At 41.0% G+C, this 16,570-nt stretch overlaps 1 protein-coding gene across 5 annotated transcripts in view; it reads right to left on the bottom strand.

Moving 5' to 3' along the window:
• The window catches only part of LOC121282181 (neuron navigator 1-like), a 589,054-nt gene that overhangs the window by 195,612 nt on the left and 376,872 nt on the right, over nucleotides 1-16,570 (bottom strand). For all 5 annotated transcript variants that reach the window (XM_041195735.1, XM_041195734.1, XM_041195736.1 and 2 more), the window contains one exon: nucleotides 1,953-2,247. In XM_041195735.1, the coding sequence (XP_041051669.1) occupies nucleotides 1,953-2,247 (295 nt within the window). The remainder of the gene's footprint in view (nucleotides 1-1,952; nucleotides 2,248-16,570) is intronic.

Here is a 16,570-nt window from a genome sequence, read left to right as displayed (position 1 = left end):
TTGACAGGTTGGCGGGCAGACAGCTGATTTCACTGTCCGCCTGCCTTCCTGAATGTTTAAATGGGGTGGGATGAGGTCGGGGGTTCCCCCTGAGGCATCCTGCGTCATTTTCACGTCGGTAAGCAGGCCCCACCCTCAACTCGCCAATGTGAAAATTCTGGCCTAAACTTATATGGAGAGTTGGGTGAAATGTAGAAATGTGGCATGGGGCTTTTGGTTGTGTTAAAAAGTTGCTAGGGAACACCTTTTCTGTAATTTAGTTTATTAGCTGCCTACTAAGTAATGTTTAGTCAATGTTGATTTTAGTTTGTTACAGTAAAAATCTTAAAATGAGAAATCTTGTTGTGTGATCCTTTTCATAGGTTACTGGAAAAATCATATCTCTGAAATGTTATTGGTCTCTTCAGGAATCATAACACCACAAACACAGATCAGAAGCAGGGTATTCTGTGGCAAGTAACTCAATTCTTGATTCCCCCAAATCTTTCCAACATCTTTAAGGCACAAGCCAGGAGTGTGATGGAATATCTCCCACTTGGCTGGATCAGTGCAGCTTCACAACACCCAAGAAGCTCAACACCAGCCAAGACAATGTGGCCTGCTTGACTAGCATTCCATTCACCACATTTAAGATTCACTTGCTTCACCACTGCTTCACTCTGGTGCACAGAGGCTGCAGTATGCACCATTTACAATATTCACTGCAGCAACTCACCAAGACTTCTTCAACAGCATCTTCCAAACCCACAACCTCTACCACCTAGAAGAACAAGAGCAGCAGATGAATGGGAACACCACCACCCGTAAGTTCTCCTGCAAGTCGCACACCATCCTGATTTGGAACTATATACCTGTTCCTTCATCATCATTGAGTCAAAATTCTGGAACTCCTGTTTTACAACAGGGAGTATCCAAATTATCTGACTGCAGCAGTTCAAGAAGGCAGTTCATCACTATCTTGTCAAGGATCATTAGGGACTGACAATAAATGCTGGCCTTTCCAACAAAGCCCAATCCCATAAATGAATAAAAGGAACAAATGGAATCTTTCACATCCACTTTTTGTCTGAAATATGGCACCTTCACCAACGTTGCATTCGCTCATCAGTATGTCAGTCTAGATTATACTTTGGGCTTAATCCACAGTCTTCAAACTCAGGGATGACTTTCAGAGATGACTCTCTGAGTCTAGCTGAGACTTTTTTTTTAAAAGACAAATTGGCTATTGTGACCAACCAAAGCGAAGTGTCAGGAAATATGGTGGATAATACCATGCTATCATCCCACTTTCCTTTGCATGTGCTCCACTTGTTTTCAGATAGGTCTGAGCACAACCATTGTGAAGGTTTGGCGATATGGATTTGTATGGTGGAAGTGATCACTGTGGTAGTACTCTCAGCATCTTGTGTTTGTCCATTCACAAGAATGTCAGTAATATTGCACCTCGTTTGAGAAATGCATAAATTTGAAACATGTATTCGAATTAAGTCAGCAACCGATAGTTCACAGGATGTTTCACATTGACTGCTAGTATAATAATGTGCAGCAAAATGGACAATTGTGATTCAGAAAGAGATACCACAGACTTCACATTAAAACCTTCTAAAGCATGCACAATTGGATTTAAAAAGAAAACAGATTTTCTGAAGGAGAAGCATGAGAACACTGATCTCATGTCACAAACAGTTTTATTTACTTGACATTGAATGAGGATTACCGCAACCTGGCCCCAAGGTGATTCCAAATTAGACGCAGATTATTTTAAAGGTCACAGCAGTAAAAAAGCATTATGGTGCAAATCCAGTGAATTCATATCGTCAAAACAGTTTGAAGTTTTAATGCAAGTTTCTAAATATAGTATTATTCAGCTGCTCAAAAGATTTTGTTAGGTTTCCAGTAATGTAAAATATACTTATTTCTTGAAAACTATCATTGCTATTCTAGACACTTACCAGCTACTTTCAGTGAGCCTGCTCCTGAACTGGTCATTGGGGAAGTTACTCCTACCGGTGCCCCACCTCTTTTCAGTGAACTAGTTTGTCCAGTAGATTGCGGTTTCTTTAGTTCGTTTTTCGTTGATTCTTCTGCTGATTCACTCCGGATACGTCTCCACTTTGTGTTTTGATCCATTTTAAGGTTGCTGGCATCGTAGCCACCCTCAGACTTCTTCTGACCTTTACCTTCAGAGCCACTGTACCAGGTCAGGCCACTCTCCACCATGGAACGCTTTTCTGCATCAGTTCGGAGCTGTAAAGCAATTTACACAGATCAGTTAACCAAGTGTTCTTTGCAGAGTGAAAATCCAAATACTCAAAGTTTTAAAGTAAACATTCTAACAAATTTTAAAGCTAAATTCTGTTAACAGTTATAAGTTCCAACTGTTAACAAATTCATGTGTACATAGAAATCCAATATCTGATTTATATAAGATTCAATCCAGATACCTGGTTCAAGATTTATGAAACTTCTCACATGAGGTATGGACCCTGGCTGAAGGTCATGAAAATATACATACTTGTTTACTAAAATGGATTTTTGGCCCTCTCCTTTAGTCGCAACACCTGAGGGAGCCAAATTAATGACCAGCAGGCATTTATACTTTCTTGTTGAGAGTCCACTATTCAACTCATGGAAGCATGGAACACAGCAAAGAAGGCCTTTTGGCCCATCACCTACATACTGATTTCTGCAAGAGCAACTCAAATAGTCCCACTCCCCCAGCTTTTCCCATAGCCCTGCAATTTTTTGCAGCTAGTTATCCAATTTCCTTTTGAAAGTTGTTTACGCTGCCTCCACAATACTCTCAGGTAATGTGTTCCAGATCATAGCCACTCATTGTGTAAAGAAGTTTTTCCTCATGTTGCCTATCATTCTTTTGCCATTCACCTTAAGTTGGTGTGTCTGGTTTTTGATGCGGAGGCCAATTTTTCCCTATCTACTCTGTCTGGGCTCCTCATGATTTTGAACCCATCTATCAAATCTGCACTCACCCTTTTTATTTCTAAGGAGAACAGACCCAGCTTTTCCAGTCGATCCCTGTGACTGGAGTCCCCCTAGATCTATTCGTGTAAATCTTTTCTGCGCCCTCTCGAATGCCTTCACATCCTTCCTGAAGAGCGCCCAGAAATGAACACAATACTCTAGTTGAGGCCGAACCAGTGTTTTATAAAGTTTCACCATATGTTTCTTGCTTTGCTACTCTATGGGCTGGATTTTCCACTGGGTCAGAAAAGCAAGTCGGGCTATTTCTAAATTTTGCAATCATGGACCCATCACCTTATCCTCTCCTACAGTATGTTCATCTCCGTGACAATAACAAAAGCCTTAATCCTCTTAACACCTTTTAATCTTGTCCAAATGGAAACACTGGTATTGAAAAACTACAACAAAATAGTCAAACTGTGTCAATATTGCCTATAAAATAAAAACAGAAAATGTTGGAAAATCTCAGCAGGTCTGACAGCATCTGTGGAGAGAGAAACAGAGTTAATGTTTCGAGTCCGCATGACTCTTCTTCAGAGTCTTGTTCAGAATATTGTGGACTGAACTGAGCCCTTTAGCCATTCTCACAATTCAGCTCAGCATTCATAATGAGGCTATTTAGAAAAACAGTGTCTGATCATCTGTTCAAAGTGCTTCTGTTGTCAATTATACTATGAATAGATTTATCAATTTATAAGATGAATGTTTTTCAAAGGATATTGTCAAAGCATGTTTGCAAATTTTGTCAGTTTCATGAGCATTTCAGACTTGCCAATGGCTCATTGGTTCTGTACATTGTGGATACTGGAAACGTGGGTATTGAAGATGCATGGGGGGCATAGGGTGGAAGGGGCATGGAGTTACGGGGAGATATAAGGGGGCATGGAGATATGAGGGACAATGGGGAATATGAGTGGGCAAAACCTTTTATAATGACCTGTTAACTTCTCACAGGCATCCCCCAAAGTTCAACTGACTTATCTGTTGAGGTTCACACAAGCTTGCAAATCCCTCCTGTCATGACGAAAGTCCAAATTTTGCCTAGGCCTTTATAATAGTGACCCTGACATCATAGGACATGCATGCAGGGTAGTGACCCATCACATCTCCCAACTAGGGGAAGATGATGTGGGTTGGAAACAGAAAGGTAATTTTGAAATTCTGGCCCTGTTGGCCTCCTTTAACCCATTCCTAACTCATTTCCAGGCAAGTACAGGAGGGGGAAATATGTCCCTATCCTTCTACCGACCCCACCTCGTCTCCCCCCACCCCCCACCAATCCGTCCCACATAGCCTGACCACCATAAGCCCTCACCCACTTACCTTATAGGCTTACCTTCTCTCTGGCTTCTCAAAGTGTTTGGGACCTTTAGACGTACCTGGTTTAGAGCAGCTAGTGCTGTAAAAAAGGGAACATGGCTTCACTTCCCTCTGATGCTGTTGCCCAGCACTGGAATCTGCGCTGCACATTTCTCACCACGTCTTGGACAGAAGATTGGACAAGAAACGTGCAGCTCCCGACCTGGGAAGGAGCCGAGTGGCAATCTGATGGTGAATGCCACTCCGTGGACGTTCTGGCCCATTATTTCCTTTGAATATAGCATTGTGATTTTTTATTCATTTCGCAAACTATTGACCCTTTTAACATCTGACTAAAATTACAAATTTAATGCTAATCTGTTCTGAATTGGGAGAAATTCTGTGACTGGGGCTCAAGCCCATGAGCAAATATTTGAAATGAAAATAAAAGTTGCTGTAAATATAGCAGATCAGGTAGTACCTTTCAGGTCAATGACCTTTCATTAGAGAAAGGTTTGCGACCTGACCTCTTAACTGTATTTCTCCCTACACAGCTGCTACTTGACCGGCTGACTATTAGATAAGCCCATGAGTAATTGATTAGAGACAATTTAAAATGATTTACTCAATAGTCAGTAGCATCAGTCTGACTTTCATTTGTACCCATGTACCGAAAGATGAAAGGATAGCGTGCAAGTCTATTTTGCTGCTACATTATGCTTTAGGCCTTTGAGTCACATGTGTGTTACAAACAAGAGAGAGAGAGAAAGTGAACTTTTCATCCTCTCCTTGTCCATCCGTGAGCAGAGGTGTTTTTGAATTATTTTTAAAATAGGTTGTGCCATGTTTCCCCAAATCTCCAGTTTATGTGATCCAATTTAATAATAACTCGCAACAAAACTGCGTTATGGTTAACTCAGAAGGTGAGTTTATTCCCATTCAAACCCAGGGGTGGAGGAAAGAATGTTCAACCTCTCACAAGACACACACATATATACATACATACATACATACATAAAGGAGGGATAGAAAAGAGGAAGATTTACAACTATGGGCAACTACAATAAAAGAAGCACATAAATGAATATTAGTCTTATGATTTCCAAAGTCTGAGAAGTCAAAGTCCAAAGGGTGTTTCCTTTGTGAAAAAGGTTTGGAGAAAGCAACACAAAAAATCCTTGAAACGAATGATGCCGCAGCATAATAGGCTTTCCATGCTTAGACTGCTTGCCAGGCGTTGATCAGAAATTTATAAGATCAAACAGACTTTGAGGAGTTGAAAAATGGTAACCAGCAGCTTGCTTAGCCAGGCTGCTGGACTCCTTTCCAGTTGGTGTTAAAACAGTCTGAGGGTTTTCTCAGTTCTCAAAAGAATATAAAGGTTTCAAAATGGTCACTTGAGTCATGTGGCCTTCTTTCTCCACAATGATTTAAAAGGGATGTTTATCCATTGTCTGGAACTGGCTTTTGGTTTCAGGACTGATAATATCCCAGCCATTAGCTTTTGAAAGAGTTACCATCCATGTAGATTCTTGTGGTGGAAAGCCATTGTCTAGGCAGACTGCCTGACTCCGCTAGAGGGGTAAACTTATCCTCTCAATTCTCCCCTTTTGAAATGGACCGGGACAGTCCCAGGTGTGAGATCAGTCTGTTAACAATGCTGCAGGCATGGTGAGTTTCAATCTGCTAGCTCCTGGTTTTGTGATTATAACATCCTTACAATTGGGTGCGAGAGTCCACGATGATGAAAGGAGGATTTTTTTGTTCTTGTAACTCCTGTTGGTGGCTTCCAGAACAAAGGGCTACTCCTGCGGCCCTGTGACTTGAAGCAGCCATCTTTTTGGTTCAGCAGAAAGTCCATTTTAAAAATAGCAAACAAAAATGAAGTTTTGATATGTACAGTTATGGATTTCTTTTCATGTCTTATTGACCAAACAAATTCATTTCTTTCATGCCAAGTTAATCAAGATTTTTTTACAACTGCATAGTTAGTTGATTTTGATAAGTGGCAAGGGAATTGAAACCCTGCAAACACTGACAATTGACCTCATGGCTTTTCAGAGGAGGCAGTGGCGTAGTGGTATTGTCACTGGACTGATAATCCAATCACTCAGGGTAATCATGGTAGATGGTGGAATTTGAATTCAATAAAAATCTGGAATTAAAAGTCTAATGATAACCATGAAAACATTGTCGACTGTCATAAAAACCCATCTGGTTCACTAATGTGCTTTAGGGAAGGAAATCTGCCATCCTTACCTCGTCTGGCCTACATGTGACTCCAGACCCACAGTAAAGTGGTTGACTCTTAAATGCCCTCTGAGCAAGGACAACTTAGGATGGGCAATAAATGTTGGTCAAGCCAGTGATGCCCACATCCCATGAATGAATATTAAAAAAAAATCTGATATCATATTCTGACATTTTTAACCTTTGTGCATAACATGCTGCAAAGGAAATATTACCAAAATGGAAAAGAAAAAGAGACAAGGAATGGATGATAGATGAGATTTTAGCACTGATGATAGAAAGGGGAAAGAAAAGAAACATACCCAAGTATGATAACATTGAAAAGAAAACAAAGAATGGATGTAGACAGGCTAAACAGAAATGGTGTAATGAGATATGTGATGAAGTATTAGAGTTGCAAATAAATCACAACATGAAAGTTATGCACCAGAAGGTGAAATCTTTGACAGATACAAGGAAAGGGATAACAACAGATAGTGGTTGTATGAAAGACAAAGATACTAAAATATTGGTTGAAAGGGATGCAGAAGCAAAGAAACGCACAGGAGATATAAGTGAATTGCATGATGATCCAAATCGAGGGAGTCCTCGTGATATAGGGGCAAACAATGGACCAAACATATTGATATCAGAGGTAAAGAATGCTTTGAAATTGATGAGTGCAGGAAAAGCTCCAGGCATAGATGAAGTAACAACAGGACATCTAAGAGCTCTTGGAAAAACAAAATTAGAAGTGATAACATAAATTTGTGATCAAAGGATACATTCCAAGTGGCTTGAGACATTCGTTATTCGTTAAGTTACCTAAGAAACCTAAAGCAATGGAATCAATTTGGAACTATAAACTTAATGAGTCATCTCATTAAACTGACCTTAATAATCATAGTAGAAAGAAATAACATCTTTGAAGCAGAAATTGGTGGAACAGTCTGGATTTAGACCTGGAGTAGGAACAAGAGAGGGAATATTTAACCGCAAACACTATGAAAGAGCACTGGCAGCATCGGCGGAGAAGAAAAGAGTTGACGTTTCGAGCGTCAACTCTTTTCTTCTCCGCCGATGCTGCCAGGCCTGCTGAGTTTTTCCAGGTAATTCTGTTTTTGTTTTGGATTTCCAGCATCCGCAGTTTTTTCGTTTTTATGAAAGAGCACTTGTTCATGTTAATCACCAAAAGCTAATAGGTATGCCGTTGAAATGTGACCTGATGGCAAAGATGTGAAATTTCTCTAGAGCCTATATTGAGACCAAATAGTGAGCATCAGGCTAGAAGATGGGCAATCGGACATGTTTCAAATAAAGAGAGGAGTGTGACAAGGCTGTGTCTTGTTGCCAAAATTAATCAATCTGTACACAGAACAAATATTCAGAGTCAGATGTACTTTCAGGGGTGAGAATCAGAGGCAAGAACATAAACTTGCAGTACACTGTTTGCAGGATCAGAAGTGGCCCTACAAAATATCATAGATCAAGTGTAATCTAGAAGTTTAGTATGTGGATTGAGCATAAACACCAAAAAGACAAAATCAATTGGTTGTTAGGAGAAATATATTAGAAGAAACTAGAGTGAAGATTAAAGTGGATGGTGTCACACTGGAACAATGGATAAGTTTGTTAACAGAAATGATAACAGAAGATGATAGTTGTGATGCTGAAATTTCAAGGATAATCAAAAGTAATTTTGTGAAGATGAAGGGTGTGTTAACAACAAGAAAACTCAAGATGCTACACTCTATCCACTTTTCTGCATGCACCAGAAACCTGGAATAAATGAAGATTTGTGGAAGAAAGTAGAGGCCTTTGAAATGGGGATGCTAAGACGTATGTTAAAATTTCCAAATACAGGCCAAAAAGCCAATGAAGATGTGCTGGAAATTGCAAGAACAGAAAGAACTCTAAAAAGTGACATCCAGATAAGAAAATGTCAGTATTTCAGCCATTTGATCAGAACTGAAAAGCTACAGAGATCTCTTCTAGAGAGAAAAGGTGGAGGGCAGCAGAAAGAGGTCGACCTAGGTGTAGTTGGATGATGGACAGCACAGAATAGTTGGAGGTGGGCTACAGTGGATGCGTGAGGATGGTGCAGGACGGACAAGCGTGACAGACCATGACAGCAGATCTCCTGAGAGCAATAGCTACAAACAGCAGCAGCAGTGTAACCACAAGGAAGGAAACGAGACTTGTTTAAAATTCAGCACACAATATTAAAAGATCACACCCTGGATACCTTGCATATTAAAAAAAAAGTTTTAAAAGGACAAAGTTGGCCTTTATCAGAAAAGAGACAATTGTCTCTTTGTTGCTTTGAAGAACCATTTTGATGGAAGGAGGGGATGAGGCTGACCTGTTTATATCATCATGGGAAAAGAAATGATTAAAATTTATCATGTACTGAGTCAGCGCTGATAATATTTTCCACAAGTATGAAATGTCCTTTTACATTCAATTATATTATGCTAGAACTATTTTACTGATGAACATGAAGGTTTGGTATGGTACTAAAAGAAACACTGACACATTTCCAAAACCAACAAGTACTGGTTAACTTTATTTTGCCTCATTAAACTCAGATTGACATTGCTGATGACTCAGCAACGTGTTTGCTAATATTTCACATCTTTATTGGCCTAGGCAGACATCAATTTTATAAGCTAGAATCGTGTGGAAAATTTGAGAACATGGCTTCAAAGCACAAGATAAACTATTGCGTTTAACCAGAGAGGAAAGTATTTCATTTTAGAAAAGAGATGGTGCTCTATTTATCATGGAAAAATACAACTTTGAGAAAAATGCTTTCCATACTGCACGTGGTTCAGAAAACTTCAGAGATGGGCCATAGATAAGTGCCTGGCAGTTCCTCCACATTTGCAATCAAATACACACATCATTTGGGCACAAACAAACTACATGACTTTCAACAAATTGGGATACAAGTGAGCTACATGCATAACCATAATACACCCAGTCTCAACCTTTTAGACCTGTGCAAAATTTCCCTCCAAACAGATCTCCCTGCAACAAAACTGACCATGCCCTCAACTCTTAACAGCTGAGGTTCCTTCAACTGTGCTTGTTCAGGACTCTCTCAACATTGTAGCCAGGTTTGCAGGTATGGCAGAACTCAAAGTAATTTTATTTTTGGCCTTATAATTGCATTTTTTTTGAGTGGTTTAAGAACAAAATCCTAATAGAGACTTGCTCTGTATTTTCTGCTTCTCTCAATTCAGTTTTTGGTGTAAGCATAGTCAGATTAAAAATTGAAAAGCTTCCTTGAGGTTCCTGAGCATGTTGTGCCATGTGTGATTGAATGTTGGGTGACCTCGCACAAATTTAAATATTAATAGTCAAAGTGTATGCAACCTCCCCTTGGGCCTGCCATTGTTCACGCTGAATTACACTCATTATAAATCCGGGTTTAACTTGAGCATAATTTAATTGGGAAAATGGAGGCTACACTGGGCACATTTTTGATGCAAGTTTCATCCAAGGAGGAAGCTCCATGATAAACAGCCAAGGGGACTTCAAGGTCAGTTCCAGGAATTAGAGCATGGGGTTGGGGAGACCGTAACACCAACTTTAAAAAAAACAATATGGGTAAGCAGGGGAATATATCCCTTTCATCTCTTTCTCCTAATGACTGCATCTACAGATCCTTTGGCAAAGTTTTTGTGTGTCCACTCATTTGTGCCTTTATCTTCTGTACTGTAATCATTTGATGAATCAATGATTTCCTTTATTGTGTTTAATAAAACTAAACAGCAAAAATATCTGGATTACATGTTGAACTTGCAATCGTTTAACATTTAAAAGTCCAAGCATAAACATTCATGTTTAAATTTTTTAAGAACCTTTCTTCGACAGGGGAGAGAAATTATACACTAGTTTCTCAGTGAATTAGTGGTCCCCGTACAAACTAACAAGAAGTTATATTTATGTAGCACATTAACGTAATACAATGTCCCAAGGTGTTCACAGAAACATAAGAAAACAAAATATGCTACAAAGCCACATAAGGAGATATTAGATCAGGTGACCAGAAGTTTGGTCAGAGATGGGTTTTATAGAGTGAAAAATAGGGCCATGCCATCAGCTCCTACATCTGGGTTCAATTGCACTAGCTAAAGCAGATGGTTTGATAAACAGAATTTTTTTTTTATCTTCTTCATTGGCACTGTCAACCAGGCTACAGCACAGTGAGAAATGCAGTCATTCTCCTCTCCATCTAAAGGCAGGAGACCAAGCAGCAGTGGAAATATCGACCACTGTCCTCCAATAACCACCAGAACATGCACCAAAGTCAAGGCAAAGAGATAAGATTACATGCAATGCAAAAATTTTGACCAGTTTTTTTATTCTCTCTCTTGTCAAACAGAGACATGGAGCAGAGACTCTATTTCTTCAGTGGGAGTAAAGAATATGAGGATGACTCAACCCATGGTTCAGTCCTAAATCATCTTTTAGTCACCCTCAGTAAGTTATACAAGGGAAACTTGATCTGCAGGAAAATGTTTACACATCAGCTTGGGTTCCTGGTTTATATCCCTCCCCCGCCCCCCCCCCCACCAAGGAATGACAGATGGTCCATGGAGAATTTCAAAGGTATTACGAATGGAGTTTGACATCCTGAGACTGAAGTTCTTCTGGACCCATATTTGGGCACGTTTTGTGGCTGCATATGCAATGCACACCTTAGACAAGAGGCTGACCACCGACATTGGCCGGAATTTAGTGCTGGCAGGGTGGTCCTGAAGTGGGGACGGAAGGGGAAGGCAGGAGGAGAATGACCCTGCTTTGGTGGTCAGTGGGATCCAGGGTCACACCTCGACGGGAGATGCCAGGAATTGGAACCCAACCCAAGAATTGCTGGCCAATCAGAGGGCTGGCAACTCAGCAGCACCACTGGGAATGGTGGCCACTGCTGGGCTGCACCAGGAGGAAGAAAGTATAGTGGGGGTTGTGTGCCCTCACAATCAGAGAGGTGAGATCTGGGGTGGCAATTCTGGGCCAGTCTGGCAGGCCCCAGCGAGGGATTGGGGTTGGTTGGTGAGTGCAGATAGTGTTGTTGCCACGGGAGGTGTTCTGAAGGCTAATGAATGAACACGTAGGACAGTTCTCCTCCATGAGAGGAAACATCCTCTCAGCATCTGCCATGTCAAGCCCGCCCCCTCAGAATCTTAAATGCGTCAATAAGATAGCTCTCAGCCTTCTAAACTCCAATGAGTATCGGCCCAACTTATCCCTTCATCCCAGGCATCAAACTTGTGAATCTCTTTCCAATGCATGTGTATCCTTCCTTAAGTAAGGAGATCAAAACTGTACACAGTACTCCAGGTACAGTTTCATCAATGCCTTGTACAGTTGTAACAGACTTCCCTACTTACAATCCATCCGCAACGCAATGAAGGCCAACAGACCATATATCTTCCTAATTACTTGCTGCACCTGCATGCTAACTTTTTGTGATTCATGTACAAAGACACCCAGATCCCTCTGTACTGCAGCATTCTGCAGGCTCTCTCCATTTAAATAATATTCAGCTTTTCCATTCTTCCCACTGAAATGGACAGTTCATATTCCCACGTTGTAAACCATCTGATTCTATATCCTTTTTCAGACTCTTTGTATCCTCTTGATAACATACTTTCCTACTTATCTTTGTATCGTTAACAAATTTGGCTCCAACAATGACGATCCCTTCATCAAAGTTATTAATATGGATCATAGTGCACTCCAGTAGTTACAGTTTTTCAACCTGAAAGTAATCCATTTGTCCCAGCTCTGTTTCCTGTTTGTTAATCCTCTAGCCAAGATCACTCCCAACACCACGAGCTCTAATATTGTGCAGTAGCCTTTTATGTGGCACCTTATCGAATACCTTTTGGAATTCCAAATACGCTACTTCTTTTGGTTTCCCTTTATCTACCCTGCTTGTCATATCCTCAAAGATTGCTAATCCATTTGTCAAACATGATTTCCCTTTCACAAAACTAAGTTGACTCTGCTTGATTGTACTATGATTTCCAAAATGTTCTGTTTTAAGTCTACTTATGGCTTCCAAAATAATGGATTCTAGAATTTTCCCGATGACAAATTTTAGGCTAACTGGCCTATAGTTTAATGCTTTCTGGCTCTCTTCTTTCTTGAAGTGTGGTGTTACATTTTTATCTACTGCCACAGATGCATCTGTCCATGACAGTATCAGTAGAGGTGACTGCTGCACAGTCCTTGTGGAGACAAAGTCCCATCTTCACACTGAAGATAACATGATGGAGGGTGTGTGGCACTAACGCTGTGCTAAGTGGGATCGATTTCAAACTCAAGACTGGGAAACCATGTGACGCTGTGGGCCATCAGCAGCGGCAGAATTGTACTCAACCACCTCATGGTCTAGCATATCCCCCACTCTACCATTACTACCAAGCCAGGGGTTCAATCCTGTTCAACGAAGAGTGCAGGAAGGCATACGGTTGCCAGGAGAAGCCATAAGTAGACTTAAAAATGAGGTGTCTGCCTGGTGAAGCTACAACATAGGACTACTTGTGTGCTAAACAGCAGAAGCAGCAAATGATAGACAGAGCCAAGTGATTCCATAACTAACGCATCAGATCTGAGCTCTGCAGTCCTGCGACATCCAGTCATGAATGGTGGAGGACAATTAAACAACTCACTGGAGGAGGAGGCTCCACAAATATCCCCATCCTCAATGATGGGGGAGCCCAGCACATCAGTGCAAAAGACAAGGCTGAAGCACTCGCAACAAATTTCAGTCAGAAGTGCTGAGTGGATGATCCATCTCAGCTTCCTCTGGGAGTTTCTAGCATCACAGATGCCAGACTTCAGCCAATTTGATTCACTCCACATGATATCAAGAAGCTGCTGAAGGCACTGGATACTGCAAAGGCTATGGGCCCTGACAAATTTACTGTGACCCTAGTCAAGCTGTTCCAGTACAGTTACAACACTGGCATCTACCCGGCTATGTGGAAAATTGCCCAAGTATGTCCTGTACACAAAGCAGGACAAATCCAAACTGGTCAATTACCACCCCTCCCACCCCACCAGTCTATTCTTGATCATCAGTAAAGTGATAGAAGGGCTCATCAACAGTGCTACCAAGCGGCACTTGCTTAACAACAACCTGCTCACTGACGCCCAGTTTGAGTTATGCCAGGGCCACTCAGCTCCTGACTTCATTACAGCTTTGGTTCAAAATGGGACAAAACAGCTGAACTCCGGAGGTGGGGTGAGATTGACTGCCCTTGACATCAAGGCAGCATTTGACCGAGTGTGACATCAAGGAGCCTTAGCAAAACTAGGGTCCATGGGAATCAGGGGGATTCTCTGTGCTAGTTGGAGTCATACCCAGCACAAAGGAAGATGACTATGGTTGGAGTTCAATCATCTCAGTTCCAGAACATCACTGCAGGAGTTCCTCAGGGTAGTGTCCTCGGTCCAACCATCTTTAGCTTCTTCATCAATGACCTTCCTTCCATCAGTAGGTCAGAAGTGAGGAAGTTTGCTGATGATTGCACAATGTTCAGCATAATTCGTAACTCCTCAGATCCTGAGCAGTCCATGTCCAACAAGTAAGAATCTAACCATTGCCCCATGAGATTCAATTGCATTACCATTGCTGAATTCCCCACTATCTACATCCTGGAGGTTACCATTGACCAGAAACTGAACTGGACTAGCCATATAAATACTGTGGCTACAAATGCAGATCAGGTGCTAGGAATTCTATGGTGAGTAACTCACTTCCTGACTTCCCAAAGCCTGTCCAACACAGGTCAGGAATATGATGGAATACTCTCCACTTGCCTGGACGAGTGAAGCTCCAACAACACTCAAGAAACTTGACACCGTCCAGGACAAAGCAGCCCGCTTGATTGGCGCCACATCCATAAACATTCGCTCCCTCCACCACCAACATACAATGGCAGCAGTGTGTACCATCTACAAGATGCACTGCAGTAACTTACCAAGCCCCCTTAGACAGCACCTTCCAAACCCACAACCACTACCATCTAGAAGGAAAAGGGCAATAGACACATGGGAATACCGACACCTGCAAGTTCCCCTCCAACTCACTCACCATCCTGATTTGGAAACATATCGGCATTCCTTCACTGTCGCTGGGTCAAAATCCTGGAACTCTCTCCCTAACAGCACCACTTGGACTGCAGTAGCTCAATAAGATAGCTCACCGCCTTCTCAAGAGCAATTAGGGATGGGCAATAAATGTTGGCTTAGCTAGCGACGGTCACATCCCATGAATGAATAAAAATAAAAGTTTTCCAATCCACTGGGATTTTCCCAGAATCTAAGGATGCCTGTTGCACATAGGTATTTGAAGAACACAAAGCTAAATCCCAGGACAGAGAGATATACGGACAATAGATCATGGTGACTCTGGAATTTGGGTTTGGGGTGGGTGGGGATATGGTGTTGCAATGTTGATCCCCTGGTTTTTATTAAGATTTGCGTTATGAAAACATACTTTTAGTTGACGGTCACTGAAGAATCCAGAGGGCGGCAGGGTTTGCACAATTTCAGTGATGGGATATTAACCAGGCATTAGGCCCCTCATTTATATATATAAGCTTCAGCTGGCACCCAGGGATGCCTGATAAATGGCCTGAACCAATTTCAGGTCAGATTTTTTTTTTTAGCTGCCCTTGTGTATTAATCCTGTAATAGGACCTCATTGTGCCCGTTTTTGGCCTTTTAAAGTGGGCACAAGGTCAATTTTCTACCTCAGCACTCTTTCCTATCAATTTATGGAAAATTAACCAAATGTTGTATTATTTGTAAAATTTCAATATAAGGATAGGAATAATAAATGCTTGAGTTTACAAGAAGTCAGAGAGCAACAGTAGACACTCATTGGTACATGTTAACATGCTGAACATGTTTAATACAGCCTTAAACATGCACAAAAAGAGTGGCCACTGACATTTCTAAATTATGGACAGGTGGCATTGCAATGAGCATGTTGTTCTGTTTGTAAATAGTAAATGGAAACTGGAGCCAATAATCCATCATCAGCTAATACGGCCACTTAAAAAAATTATTTTGTTCGGGCTTCCTGGGATATGGCTGCAAGATAAACATGCACTTTCACATGTATTGCTAGTGTACCACATTCATGACACAGCAGGGCCAATTTATAAACATACACTGCCAGCAGGGGAGGCTCATCCTTGGCCAGACACATTGGGAAATGAGGGTCATCTTGTGCATATCAGGAATTCAGAGCAGCCAGCAAATGAGGCTCCTATTCAAATTTGTACTAATTCACAAAATCTGAAATAGAATATGGCAATTAAGTACCAGCATCCTGCTTCTTCAGTCTTGAATATGAGAAAGGATTACATTTTTGAAGTATGAAAGCAGTTACGCATAATCAATATTCCTATCACATTTATGAATATTCTGAAGCTTCTTATTTCACATGTCTAAAGCCTCCTTATGAGGTCACTGGAGCAGAACAAACCTGTGTCAAATCAGGATGAGTCCTATACAAACGTATGTTCTGAGAATCTTTATAACTAACACCTTTGAAGTATTAAACATAAACACAAGAGACAAACATATCAGTGAACACAAAAGTATCACTCTACCAGTTCAAAATTACACAAGTTCCCTTTTAAGATATTGTAAGTTCTGAAATACAGCCTATATGTTACCCAGCCACATTATCCATAACATTTGTGAAGATGGTAAACTTTAAATAAAAAACTGCAATCAGCAATTTATGCCCGCTAACAAAATAGCAGAAATCCTCTCACAACTTGTCTCTTTCACATGAAAGATAATTTGTTGGGGTGTTTCCCCGAGATGAAATCTGCCTGGGAACTTCAATTTTCTAAACTGTAATCCTGAAAACTTCTTCCCAATTCCACTGTTAATCATTTCTCACCCAAATAGGTCAAAGCAATCTTAACCATCAGGAAGAAGCAGCCTATGGCAGATTTGACTTTTTCTTTACCTTCAACTAAAGCAGTTTATCCAGCTGAAAACTACTGATGTTACCCTGGAT

This window comes from Carcharodon carcharias, chromosome 9 (genome assembly GCF_017639515.1).
Source record: "Carcharodon carcharias isolate sCarCar2 chromosome 9, sCarCar2.pri, whole genome shotgun sequence".
Taxonomy (NCBI): Eukaryota; Metazoa; Chordata; class Chondrichthyes; order Lamniformes; family Lamnidae; genus Carcharodon; species Carcharodon carcharias.
This window is presented reverse-complemented; position numbering and strand designations above follow the sequence as displayed.